Below are 13,538 nucleotides of genomic sequence, written 5' to 3' on the forward strand. Positions count from 1 at the left end.
ATTGTAAATTTACCCATATCTAGACATATAGATTCACAATTGTTTGGTCACATAAAACCTCTTTGCAATAAACAATTCTGCTAACTTAGACTCTAAAAACATCACTAAAATCAGGCAGGCAGATAGATAGTTTTTAAAGTCCTACATCTCTTGCATCAGGATAATAACTTACATAATTTTGGCAAATTATATATAGCGTTCTAAATAGGACGTTCCGTTTACAAATCACATATTAGCTATGTTTGAATGGCATAAAGCACACAAGTACATAGTGGAATATTCTCTGAGTTTGAGCAATGACATATTTTTCGTCTCTAATAGACGAGAATGGAGGGAAACCATATATATCTAATAGCTCTTTAAAATCAGGACAAATACATGTTGGCCTAAAGCTTACAAACTAATGGCAAGAATAGAATGAGCGTGAAGCATGTATAAGTAGACACTACAAAATTACAGCTCCAGTCTACAATTCACTTCGTACAGTTACAATATTCTATACAGTTAAAGAATACGTGTATTACCAGATTCTGAATCTTCATATCATTTATATTATAATAAATTTCTACAGTTATTCAAGTTTTCTTGTAGGGATCGTGTTATTATCCCTCTACCTAAAATACATCTAAATATCGCAAATGAAAAGCAATATCGAGTCGGTAAGGGGATGGATTCTAGAGAATGATTACAAATGTTTATTTTTTAAATGTCTATAAACTATAGAGGTAACATAAAAAGCAGTACTATTGGAGTCTTACTGGAATACTTATTGACAATACTATGTTGTAAATTGGAGACCTAAATACTTTTGCTAATACGATTTTGAAGATATGTACAACACCTTGTAACTTTACTATACGCTATAAATATGATACAGGACGTGCGTCGACGAGGAATTTTTTTGTTTGTCACAGGCGTATGTATTTATATGCGATATTTAAAACTGTTCATTTTGGCAAACAGAAAAGTATGTTGTCTGATTTGTCTCGTCTTCACATGTCCTTGAGTGTTCAAAGTCAGGGTAAATACAATTTGGACATTATTAATGTTTCATACTTATCATGAGGCATTGTCAAATTATTCCATAAAATGGGGTAAACTTAATACATTCTTATAATTATTCTTATATTTTTTACTAAAAATAATACAGGCTTGGTGTTACAATAAATTAATAGGAAATTTGATTATGATAATTTGAAAGGAATGTATTATTTATCAATTGGAAGTGTGGAAAATAAATTTGTAAAGATTACTTATCGAGTAAAAAAAAAGAAATTAAATCCAAAAGCAATTATAAGGGGGGGGGGGGGGGGAGCTAGGAATATTACAGTTTGTGGAAGAAGACATACTGCGCCGACCCCAAATAAATGGGGTAAGGCGAGGCAATGGTGATGGGTAAAAACTAAGTACTTAGCAAATGGCAATGGTAAACAAACTGACGTCCCACCTGATGGAAAGCAGGAACCGTCACCTATAGACATGGACAGCACCGTGGACATAACAGAACACAGTGTGATGCACATGGTATGCTTCATGCGGTGTCATTCCTGTACTGTAGGTAGTACAGCAATTTTAATGAGAGATCGTGATCATCGTGAGCCATTTGCGTTGTTTGTATGGAGCAAGCGAGACGCACACGCTGGTCGCGGGTGGTGTGAGGTGGTGTGAGGTGGTGTGAGGTGGTGTGCGCAGTATCGGCAGTGGAGGGGCCGCTCAGAGCAGCAGCGTGCAGTGGTCGCGCGCGAGGCGGCGGCGCGCGCGCAGCGGCGCGGCGCCGAGCACGTCGGCGGGCGGCGGCGGGCCCGCGCCGCGCCGCCCCGCCTCCGCGTAGTACGCCTGCGCGCCGCCCGCCGCCGCGCCCACCACCACGCTCTCCGGGCTCCTGCGCATCGCACATACTTCATTGCACTTGTTTTATTAAAAAAACACGAAACGACACACGTTTTATTAAAAAAAAATAGTACATTACTGCAGCGGCCAGCAACTGAGGCATTGATGGACGAACGTGCAAGTGTGGGCCGAGAGGTAGCCGAGGCACACATACGTCAGTCCATCGATGCCTAGTTGTGGCCAAGGCTAGTATAGTACTTTTCTCAAACAGTGCGCGGAAGTCAAAACACAATTTTACTTTTTAAATTCAATGACGAATAACGAACAATAATAATTTTGCACGCGACATAATGTTCCTTTATTTTTTTTTTCAATTACGGCAAAATTGCCGTACTGGCCAGATACATGCGGGCAGCGACCCGCAAAAGTTGTATGAAAATCTATATCTGCCGTGTTTTGCGGCCAGATAAATTACTATGTAAAGTCACTCCATTTTTAAATTATAGGACAGATATCCTGTAATTTAAAAATGGAATGACCTTTTACTTCGAAACATGACTACCAAGAAAGCAACTAATAAAAGGCTTTATTTAAATTTCGAACTGTCTTGCAAATAGAAAGCTGTTTATTGAAAAAACAAATATAATAATATTTTTCATATTGGGATAACAAAAAAGCGAGAGAAGATCGCATAAGGTATTGAAAAAAGAATTACCTTAATATAAGCTCGGAGAGCTCGGGATCCTCCCCGAAGTGGTGGTGTATGAGGCCCATGGTGGCGATGTCGAGCGCGGGCCAGGGTCCGCCCTTGCGGACGGTGCCCCAGTCGGGGTCGAGCGTGAGGTAGCTGTAGTCGGCCGCCTCGCCGCCCTCGCCGCCCGCGCCCACCGCCTCCATGCACTTCTGCTCGATCGGACCCAGTGCGTTCAACGACGTCTCCCACTAGAATTTATTTATTTATTCATTAGTACATGTATGTGTACAAGGCAGACTTAATGCTAAAAACATTCTCTAATGTTGACTACCTTAGGAAAGTATCAGGCTAGTCAGAATGTTCACATTTTACTACATTTAAGAGAAGTATGTATTTTTCTAGGGGTGGGTAATATATAACAATAATTATATAATGTAGTTACAATATATTGGATTAAAAAATGAATATAGTATATATCGGTTATCCAATATATCAAATTGTAGAACCCGATTGAAATGAATATAGATATACAATTGGTATCGGTGATATTGAAATTGGTGATGGATAACCTTTTTTCCGCAATCAATGACTAGAGAAACCCAATATATAGACATCCGGGATGTATCGACATTACTCATGCTTAATTGTTCTAAAAAAAAAGCGTCTTCAAATTGTGAACAAATATACTGATAACCGATGATAACAATCATTCGTATATACCCTACATTCCAAATGTTTTGTAGATATCATAGAAAAATTATAATATTAAAAAAAGTTTATTTATTTATTTATTTATACTTGAATAAAGGTTTAGCACTTATAATTACTACAATGATACATTTTTAATATTTAAATTTAAAATGTGGATTTGCTTGTTCACTCACACATTTTGGTTCACAATAAGTAGCTCTTCCATAAGCACCGCTGTGGTGTCGTGAAATTTGGACACAGACAAACTGACTATAATCTAGCTTCAATACATAGTTTATTATTCTGCTATTTATTTTTTATCCTAAATCATGAGGATTCAGCTTCTTAAAAATTTATAAAAAATTGCTCTAAGAGTATGGCTTTTCAAGAATATTCTACATAAGCAATGTTAGTAATTTTTTATCTTAAACCACGTATAAAACACGATTCGTCAGTATATAAGTAAATTAGAATAACCAAGTATATATAATTATTACTTGCAACACTAAAAAAATGGATGCGTTTTATAATGTAAATAACCAGTCAGTTTTATGTCAAACAGTTGACAGTTTTTTGACAGAAGTCTATGATTTAAGACTAACAAAAAAAAAAGTGGTACGTGTACCGACCAGCGCGTTGATGGTGTCCGGCGAGTGTCCGGCGGACGCGTCGAGCAGCGCCAGCAGCGCCATGTTGTGCAGCCCGCTCACGAACAGCGCACACCGCACCGCGCGCTCGCCGCCCGCCGCCGGCCGCGCCGCCGGCCACGCCGCCGAGCTCGACGACGAGCTGTCCGAGTCGCTGTCCGACTCGCGGCATTGTGTTTTCGGCCTGAGATAACAAACACTTACAGGTCAGTGAAAAAAAAAAAGCGTTGGTCCGCCTTATTCATTTTACGGAATTGAATAAAGCATTTCGCTGCCTACTATTTAAATCCGTTCGAAGGAGGATTCTTTTTGGAATTTACAAAAGCGTTAAAGTTCAAAGAAAGGTAAGCATATTATTACATGTGCAATAATGGAAGTCAATAACATGTGATACTGCAGAGTTATATTTCTTCAAAATAAAGTATACACTTGAGTTCGAAAACTAGTCGGGCTTCTCCGAATTTCGTAAGTAAAGTCGATATTAATAAGTGAGGACTTACCTGTCAGAAAATGTAATTTGTCTCTCAGTAGCAGGCGTAGGAAATTCCCTGAGTTCTAAAGGCGTCATAACTCTACTACTGTACCCACTTGATTTGTCCGAAAACGCTAAATGACTCAGCTTTTCCATCAAAGGCGTCAGCTGGACTCCAGTCAATTTCTTCTTAAAACCTGTCGCTTCAGAGTCCGAACCGATTTGCGAATCCGAACTCTCTGATAACGATTTTAGAGGCAACGACAAGGACTTTCGTCTGGACTGATCGGTCGATAATGTTTTATTCGAATCTTTGGGTGTTTTCTTTGGTGTCCGTTGTGGAGACTTCGTCATTTCAGAATCAAAGTCTTCGAATTTTTCTTTCTCACATAACTTCATGTGAAAAGTGAACATATTGTCCGCTTTTGACTCTTCTTTTATTCTAGAATAGTACTGTTCTAAATACTGGTTGAAAAGCGACTCGGATATGGCTATGCCATCGTTTCTGAATACTGGAAACAGGGGATCGTTTATAGTCATTGAACTAAATGATTTTTGAAGACTGTCATCTGGCGAGGGCGACATGTCATCGTACATGGGCACTTTCGCGTGTTTTAATTTGAATTTCGATGTCGCCCTATCAGAGGATTTCTTATATGTGTCCTGTATGTCAGTGACACTGGCCAATTTACGCATCGACTCCGGTTTGTTGACGTAATGGTCTGCGATGCAGTTCATGTCCAGAACAATTTTATTGTCCCGCTTTTCATTCTCTATGTTAAGTTTGGCACATGTTTCTATGTTCTTTAGATCTTCTGGCTCGTTTTCTGGCTGTTGCTGACCTTCTGGATTTTGGCAGATGGACAATATATTGCCGTGTAACCGTTTGTATTCCACCATAGGTGTTGAGCAGACGCTCGTTTGTCCAGTGAAGACTTTTTCATTCTCTTTGACTTCTTCATCTAGAGATTTCTGGTTTTTGAAGCTCAGTGATAGTTTTGTCGGTCTGGGCCGCGGTTTGTTGGTGAATGGCACGACTTCTGGCATGCTCGGCTTCCGTTCCGCGTCTTTGTTCTCTTCTCTGTTTGGTGGTGATATCATGGTGTGGTCTTCCTCTGGTACCGCAGTAAAGAGTAGGGATTTATCTCTTTTCATACCCGTCTGTGGGAATTCGCGCATTTTTTCTCTTTCTAATTCTTGGTTCTGTGAATAAAATTATTACGTGATTCTTATGTGAAAGTGAGTTTGTTTGTTTGTTACCTTATAACTCAATCAATATAAAATTTGATATATACATGTAAAAAATGTTTCAGATATAGTGGACTATATATTTGCGCTGTACATTAATAAAAATACCAAATAATGGCAGAGAACGAGAAAGAGAGAGAGATTGTATTCGTTGCTTATAGTGCATGTATTACATAGGATGGGCTACTTTTTATCCCAGTCATGCGGACAAAGCCGCAGGTAAAAACTATTGTTTAAATTGATTATTTATTTATTGTTTACGATGCATAATTTTTCTATATATAGATGGATGACCTGACCTCACAATACCAATGGAGGATGTTTATGTAAAATAACCTTACAGGAGCACATGACTGTAAGCCGCGAAAAGTATAATATTTTCAATTCAGAACAAGGTGGATAACTGGACACAGGATGAAATTCGTCATATACATGATGTTTGTTCACAGTGGGGGTAAACAATATTTTAAACATGTACACTTATATGCAACTGGTGATTTAGTTGATTAGTATCTACATAGCCCTTTCAGGCCCAAGATTTTTTTTCTTTCTATTAAATATATTTTTGTCTTTTGAAGCCAAGCCATCTTGCCGGCACGCACGAGACTACTGCACCACCTAACCGCTAAAATGATTTCTTATTGGCTGGTTTAGAATCTCACTATCATGTTATTTCAGCTTCGTGCGTAAAAATGAATTGCGCGCGGTTATAGAATTTTTTAAAGTTACAACTCACGCCCGTATCGTTCAGGTCTGAAAGGGATAGATACTAATATTAATACATAGGGACACACACACACACACACACACACACACACACACACACACACACACACACACACACACATATATATATATATATATATATATATATATATATATATATATATATATATATATATATATATATATATATATATATATATATATAATGTAAAATCATTTTAATTGTAATAGTATTCTTACCTTTTTAAACCTGGCAATCATTTCCTCACCACTCTGATGGAACTCCTGTAATTTCTCCATTTGTTTCTTTAAATTGTCGTACGTTTTCTTTCCCACGTAAACCACTAACAGCTGCGCGCCCAACGGTAGAGGCGTCTCAGTTTGGAGAGTTTCAGCCGGTGATTTTATTCTATACGGATCTACTACTGTGAGATACGACGTCAAACTGGGTGGCAACTGTGTTGAGATTATTCTGAAACGTTTATGAATCAGTTTAGAATGTACTTACAATAAATCATCAATAATTCTTTAATTTTTTATATAGGCATTATTTTTATCTTTAGTTGTACAGCTTTTATCTCGAACCTTAGATTATATAGATAGAGCATAGAACCTCAAAAATGGCTCAACTTTTTGTCAGCTAAATGTCAAATTAGTTGACTTTTTTATCACTGTTTTTACACACTAAAAACAATGCAAAAATTATAAGACAAAATAAATATTGAAGTTATAAAGGAATCACTTACAATTATTTATCACGCAAAATTGTATGAAAATGTTGACGCGCTTTTCTCGAAGCATTTGTATGGAGATACTCTATCTATATAATCCTAAGCCTCGAACATTCAATAGTATTTTTTCAGCTTCTCAAAGGTTGACTGTAAGAGATCCTTTTATGGGATAAGTCCACCATTGTATATTAATCTTTTTGATGTATCCAGTGTAAATTATGTACAATAAATAATTTACAATACAATACAATTATATTGTTCCACAAAAAAAAAAAGATTGTGGCAAAAAAAAATTTTTGTATTAAAAACTAAACTACTTAATTGATTTTGATAAAATTTCTATGGGACCAATATGCAAGTGTAACTTTTCAGAAAAAAAAATAATTTTCCAAATTCGTTTACAACCTTTAGGTAGAGGAGAAAAGAAAGGAGGCTAGTTTTAAAAAAATATAATTACTTATAAAGCAAAGCAGTAGGTAATTATAGGGAACGCTCTTTTTGCGACTGACTTCATAAAAGAGGCTTCGTTTTAAATTATATTTCACTTTGCTTTATCGCGAACTATTGACGATTTCGAAATGATATTAAAAAAAAATTTAGGGTGGTCCTTTAGGTAGTAGTTTGTTATTAATGATTTATAAATACATTAAATACAATCGCATACAAAACCGTTCATAGGAATTTTTGAGGTTCATTATTACATACATATCGTCATAGTCGTAGAATACTGACGAATCTTTATATGTAATATTCGTCAGATCCGTCAGTATTCTACGACTATGACGATATGTATTAGTGCGCCACCTACCCTTTGTTTTTCTTTCTTTTCTCAATGTCCTCTACCCAAAGGTTGTCTGGAAAAGATTGCTTAGCGATAAAGCCGCCTCTTGTATCATTTCTCATTACAATTAAATGTATTTACTATTCTATAAATGGTGCAATAAAGTATAAAATAATATGTCAGATTTGTTGAATGCATATTAAGTAGTACAACGGTTAAATGTGATTCAGAACGATGAATGGCATTTAAACCGCAAGTAATTCAATACGAAACAAACGCATGTGGTACAATACGAGTAATATGTAGTTGATAATTGAATAGAAACGAGATTATATGAGGATATTTCTTATTGGGTAATTTTAAAAAGTATAGAGTTCTCAATTCATTTATTTTTTTTTTTAGTGTAAATTTCGATAATTCTCTTACTATTTGTTATGATTATTTTTTTAAAGTAATTTCTTAAATTACCTATTATCAATTGTTTTATAGATATATCAATAGAAAGGTTAAATACTAATTTAAAATATGAATAAAATACAATAATTTTCACTATCATATAAATGGGTAGAAATCGTCCATACAATTCGTGCGTTCACATAGATCTAATTTGACAAGTAAGAAAATTTATTTATTTCAACTTTATATATTTTTTCCAGTTGCTTGCATGTTCTCTGATTAAAAAAAAATATCGTGCAGTGTACAAACAACGGCAGCTACTATAGAGTAAATATTTCAAGTAAAATCATCATCATTTCAGCCATTATCTGTCCATTGCTGAACATAGGTCTCCCCCAAAGACTGCCATAAAGAACGAGAGTGTTCTTTATGGTAGTTTACCATTGGGGGTTTTTGCTGCTATGCTTGGCAGGCGGATTAGCAACCGCAAATACTTTGGTGATGTTCTAAGAGGGACGCTGCTGCCCATTCCTGGACCATTAACTTTCCTTAGTGGTCTCTTACGACATCCACAGGTAAAGAAGGGACGGTTTATTCTATATTGTAAGCACACAGCAATTTCATGTACTCACTTGTTATTATACAATACGACGCCGCCAAGTACGCCCTTACTCTTACGGCAGTGTTCCAATATTTGCATAGACTCCATGTAAATAGATGTGGCGCTCTGTAGAGAAAACGACATGCAATTTCGGTATATACGTACTACTGTCGTGAATTTACAGGGTACAGAGGAATAACACCTGAGTCCTCAGGAATGGCCCCGCGCGGGGGGGGGGGGGGGGGTATCATGGGCGAAACAGTATGTGTGTGTACTGTTATGTCCATGGTACTGCTCATGTCTATAGGCGACGGTTACCATTTTCCATCAGGTGGGTCCATCAGCTTGTTAGCCATTCTAAGTTGTATAAAAAAAAAAAAAAACTATTTGTGAAGGAGGTATTACGTAGGAGGGAGCTACTTTAGATTCCAATTAAACCAACATTTATTCGTCCAAGTGTCGAACGACAATTCGTCCAACGTATTAACAGTGATTTCATCATTTTTATATTTATAATATTATTAACTTGGACCCGCAATTACGTCCGCGTGATCGGGATGAAAAGTAGGCATTTTTCATCCCATATAATACGTTTATACCAAATTTCATAGTGATTGGTTAAGCCGTTAAGGCGATATAAAGTAATAAACAAACTCATTCACTTAAAATAACATATATTAGTTAGGAAGAATTAGACGAGTTTTTTATATACTACTATGGTGAAAAACATGCATACGGCTCGTCTGATGGTAAATGGCTATGGACGCTCGTAACACTAGATGTGTCACGCGGATGTAAATCGTATCGTACTAACTGATATTTCAATGTAAATAAATACTTTTTATCAGGTGCAATAATGGAAGAATTTCTCTATCTAAGTTTACTTTGACGGTTTTATCATAGTGTAGTATCTATGTATATTATATGTAGGTATTTTGAAGGCAGTCTTTGGTGATGAGTCGCCTAATCACTTAGTTTATAATTAGAAAATAACTGAAATAAAAATAGAAATATGTTTATGATTATTTAAATAAATTTCTTCATAAGTCCTATTTAGTATTATGTCGCAAAATTTGGATTGTTATTTATCTAGAATTATTAATGCGAATTCATGTAGATAGGGTGGGAGCAACCAAAGACAAGACGTAGAAAAGACGCGACATAGAAAAGGCAGGACAAACAAGACAATCTGATACCACAATACAAATACAGTACTAAAGTACAGTATGGACACTCCCTATCGCTCGCTGCGATCTGACTTCACCCCCTTTCAAGTACGCGTCTGCATCCAAAGTCTAATGATGTATCTAGTCTACGGATCAATTGCTGTCAATGTTAAAGAAGGATAGAGGATACAATATTTATGAAGTATGAAGAGGATAACTAGCTGGTCTCATCTAGTCTTAATTCAGAGTTGTTTAAAATTCGAATTCGACTGTCGTTGCGTCGCAATAACCTTGTAATTATTTTAGAAGCGATTATTTAAACAACTAACAAAACAATAAAATACATTAACCCTAAGTATTACAACTATGTCTATAGTTGTCATTTTTAGCCATGTTAGCCCCAAATAGTGGGGCAAAATCAAAACAATATCGTGATTTTATTTAAATAATTACCTTGGGAAGACTCAGCATTGGCACTCTTTGGAATATGTGGCACCCATACTGCAACACCGGGAGGTATGTTTCGAAAATCTGATACAGCTTCTCAGCTAGGCGACGCTGGTCTTCCATCTGAGCAGCCAAGGTCTGCAAGTCGCCGTGGTACACCCTGATCATGGAGGTGAGCAGCTTGGCCCGGTTCTTTAGCACCCAATCTGGGATGTTACGGTCGCTGCCGATGGCCTAGGGATTGTATAAATAGATTAATAAAAGATCATTATTATTATTAATATCGGGAGGAATGGGGTTGTGAAGCAATATACTTCATTAGGGTCGACCTCCACGCGGTTCCCTTTGGACACCATCGTGGTCAATTCTTGTTGAATTTGTCACGACGACTCAACTGACCTGCTTTCATCCTCGTCTATCATCTGTAATTAGTGCCGTGCCGCCAGTTCATAGCAATAGCGCAAGCGGAGTTAGCATTCCATTTCACGCATTTAATAACATCTCATAGCTGAAGTAACAGTGCTTGAGTTTACACATTTCCCTTTATTTAAGAATAGTAATAATACAGTAGTGTGTGTGTAATAATGCTACACAATTTTTTTTTAAATAGATGTATGGAATGGTAACCCCGCTCGCGCTATTGGTATACACCAATGAGGCACCAATGGAAGATGATAGGTGAGAATGAATGCAGGTCATTTGGCTCACCATGATGAATTTGACAAGAATTAACCATGATGGTTTCCAGGGGGAACCGCGTGGAGGTCGACCTGATAAGGTCAATTGCTAGCAATGGGGCTATTAGACCTCATTACTTACAATCCCTTTCCCCCCAATGCTACACAATTACACCAAACACCTGGTTCTCAAGCTAGTGTTATAAAAAACTACACATTGAGCATCTGGAGGCACAACCCAGATCACCAAGATCAAAGCTAATTTAGAAAAATTCACCTCAAATGATCCAAATGGGACTCAAACCTTGGACCTCGTTTACAGAAAACATGGATATGTTACTCACAACTGTGCTATGGAGTTTGACAATTTTTTAATAATACAACTACAACTGGCCACAGATAATGTAATACTTTACTACTAATACTCACCAATATATATCTTCCATATTCTTTGATGATGAATTTGCCGCTTTGCAGTGTGATCGCTACCGGTTGGGAGAACAAGGACTTGACACAGTGTGCTGTACCAACAACCTGTGACAATTTATTAAAAAAAGTTTTTATACTATCAAGGTTGTGAACAAGCATTCCACCTACCTGATGGTAAGTGGTTACTGTAGCCTATGAACGCCTGTAAAACAAAGCATGTGTTGCTAACTCTGAAGAAATCTCTTTTCTCTGATTATTTGATTCAAATTATTTTGTTTACTTTTGTTAGTATACTAATATAAAATATTTTGAACAATAAACAAATTGACACCTCAGCTGATGGAAACAGATAATAGTCACCTATAAAGATAAACAATACTACAGACGTCACAGTATACACAGTGATACCTATGGTAACACTCATGCATTGTCATTACTGAGGATTATGGTGTTGTACTTGCACACTCAGTAATTTCACTGGCAATATGCTAAAATTATTATACTGCAATATATGGTAATATTTAAAATCAAAATACAGCCAAGCAAAAATCATTTCATGGCATAAACACAAATGAGTAAAATGTTGAATGTGTGTGTAAAATATTTATATTATAATAATATATATATATATATTTATGTCTCCTCACAAACAACTTAAATTTACACATAGGTATTTAGGATAAAATAAAATTAAAACAATATGGAACTCTGCTGTGAGGAGCTGGTGTCTGTAATAGGTTAAGACCTGTAGTACAGATCACCAATAAATTTTATATTATTAAATATTTACACATCAACACAAGGGCAGACTATACCGTTAAGGTACACCTCTTTCATATAAAAATTACTTACATTGTAGCAAAAAATTCTAACTTGAAATATTTCAATTGGTTTAGATTTCTAGTTTACCTGTCCGGCTAGTGCATGCCGTTGGGTGTCTGACACCCACCCTGGGTGGAAATATAGGACAGCATTGATTGGGTCGTCTTCTTCTGAAGTGCAGCATTGTGTGTCATAGACAAAAACTATCATCATTTCCCTGACAAAAAAAAAAATACAGTATGATAAATATAATAAAATACTAACTAAGAAAAATGTTGAAAAAGTTTATTCATTATTTACATTTTTTTTTGCATGTCTTATTTCACTAATTAAAAAAAAATTGTATACTAATTGATACAATAATTTCGTTTATTAAATATACTAGGTAAAAATAGATTCTTTTGTTTATAATTATATATTTTAGGTGAGAAATATATAAAATAATTTTGGTGTTCTATAAAATATTAAAATATAAATAATAATTTTACAAAACTATCATAGAAAATTTTATGATATCGTTAAAGACATTATTTGACGTAAATGCAACAATTTTATCCAAATAAGTAAATTCTTAAGTAGCAAAATAAATAAAAAAAATTATATGAACTAATTAAAGATTTCAAAATTTACATAGTAGCGAACCATTTCGTTAGCAAAAATTTAATAACCGTAAAGCTATTAGGTGAAACTGTAATCAATATAAAAATGATCCATTTAAATAGAAAGGTAAGTAGACTTACTTAGCCATCTTGTGAAATTTTGTGTAATATTCACAGAAAAATTCAAAATTATTTATACCATTTCACTTATTTCTACTTGAAGCGATCCGATTAAATACGGTTTTATCTTTAGGGAGGCTTTATTTTCATGTTTTTTTAATTAAATTAAAAAAACGATTGAACCACAGGTATAAGTAAAATAGCTATTTTGACATTTATTTTTTTAAGTGTTAGTGTTGCACGTTAACAAGTCATAGATACCTGTTTTGACTTGAAATATAATTTTTAGAACGTCATAATATAGTAAAATTATTTAAACAGTTAAATCGTAAGATACCTTGACAGAAGTATAGTATAAATTCTCTTTCCAGGATTAGCAGATATAGGATAAAAATTTTTGCTATCAATATTTTTTATAGTTGGCACACCGAGAATTTATGTTTGATGGATCATAGATGGCGT

General features: G+C 35.6%; 1 protein-coding gene across 1 annotated transcript; it reads right to left on the reverse strand.

Annotated features, from left to right (window-relative positions):
- Nucleotides 1-1,566: 1,566 nt before the first annotated feature.
- On the reverse strand, nt 1,567-13,281 carry LOC113520712 (uncharacterized). Its single transcript, XM_052897244.1, has 10 exons — nt 13,098-13,281; nt 12,445-12,574; nt 11,536-11,640; nt 10,436-10,663; nt 8,848-8,942; nt 6,548-6,779; nt 4,362-5,536; nt 3,844-4,045; nt 2,546-2,772; nt 1,567-1,882 (listed from the first exon to the last, which is right to left on the reverse strand). Exons 1-10 carry the CDS (start codon nt 13,103-13,105, stop codon nt 1,714-1,716), a joined length of 2,571 nt encoding a protein of 856 aa, XP_052753204.1. The 5' UTR covers nt 13,106-13,281; the 3' UTR covers nt 1,567-1,713.
- Between the last annotated feature and the right edge of the window lie 257 nt (nt 13,282-13,538).

This window comes from Galleria mellonella, unplaced genomic scaffold, assembly GCF_026898425.1.
Source record: "Galleria mellonella isolate WM207_F2 unplaced genomic scaffold, CSIRO_AGI_GalMel_v1 utg36, whole genome shotgun sequence".
NCBI classification, from domain to species: Eukaryota; Metazoa; Arthropoda; class Insecta; order Lepidoptera; family Pyralidae; genus Galleria; species Galleria mellonella.

Bases quoted from the DNA above. Each gene is read 5' to 3' on its own strand.
- LOC113520712 (XM_052897244.1), bottom strand. The intron at 10,664-11,535 runs GTGAGTATTAGT...TACAATCCCTAG, and splicing joins AATATGGAAGATATATATTG to GCCATCGGCAGCGACCGTAA. The intron at 4,046-4,361 runs GTAAGTCCTCAC...TTGTTATCTCAG, and splicing joins CAAATTACATTTTCTGACAG to GCCGAAAACACAATGCCGCG.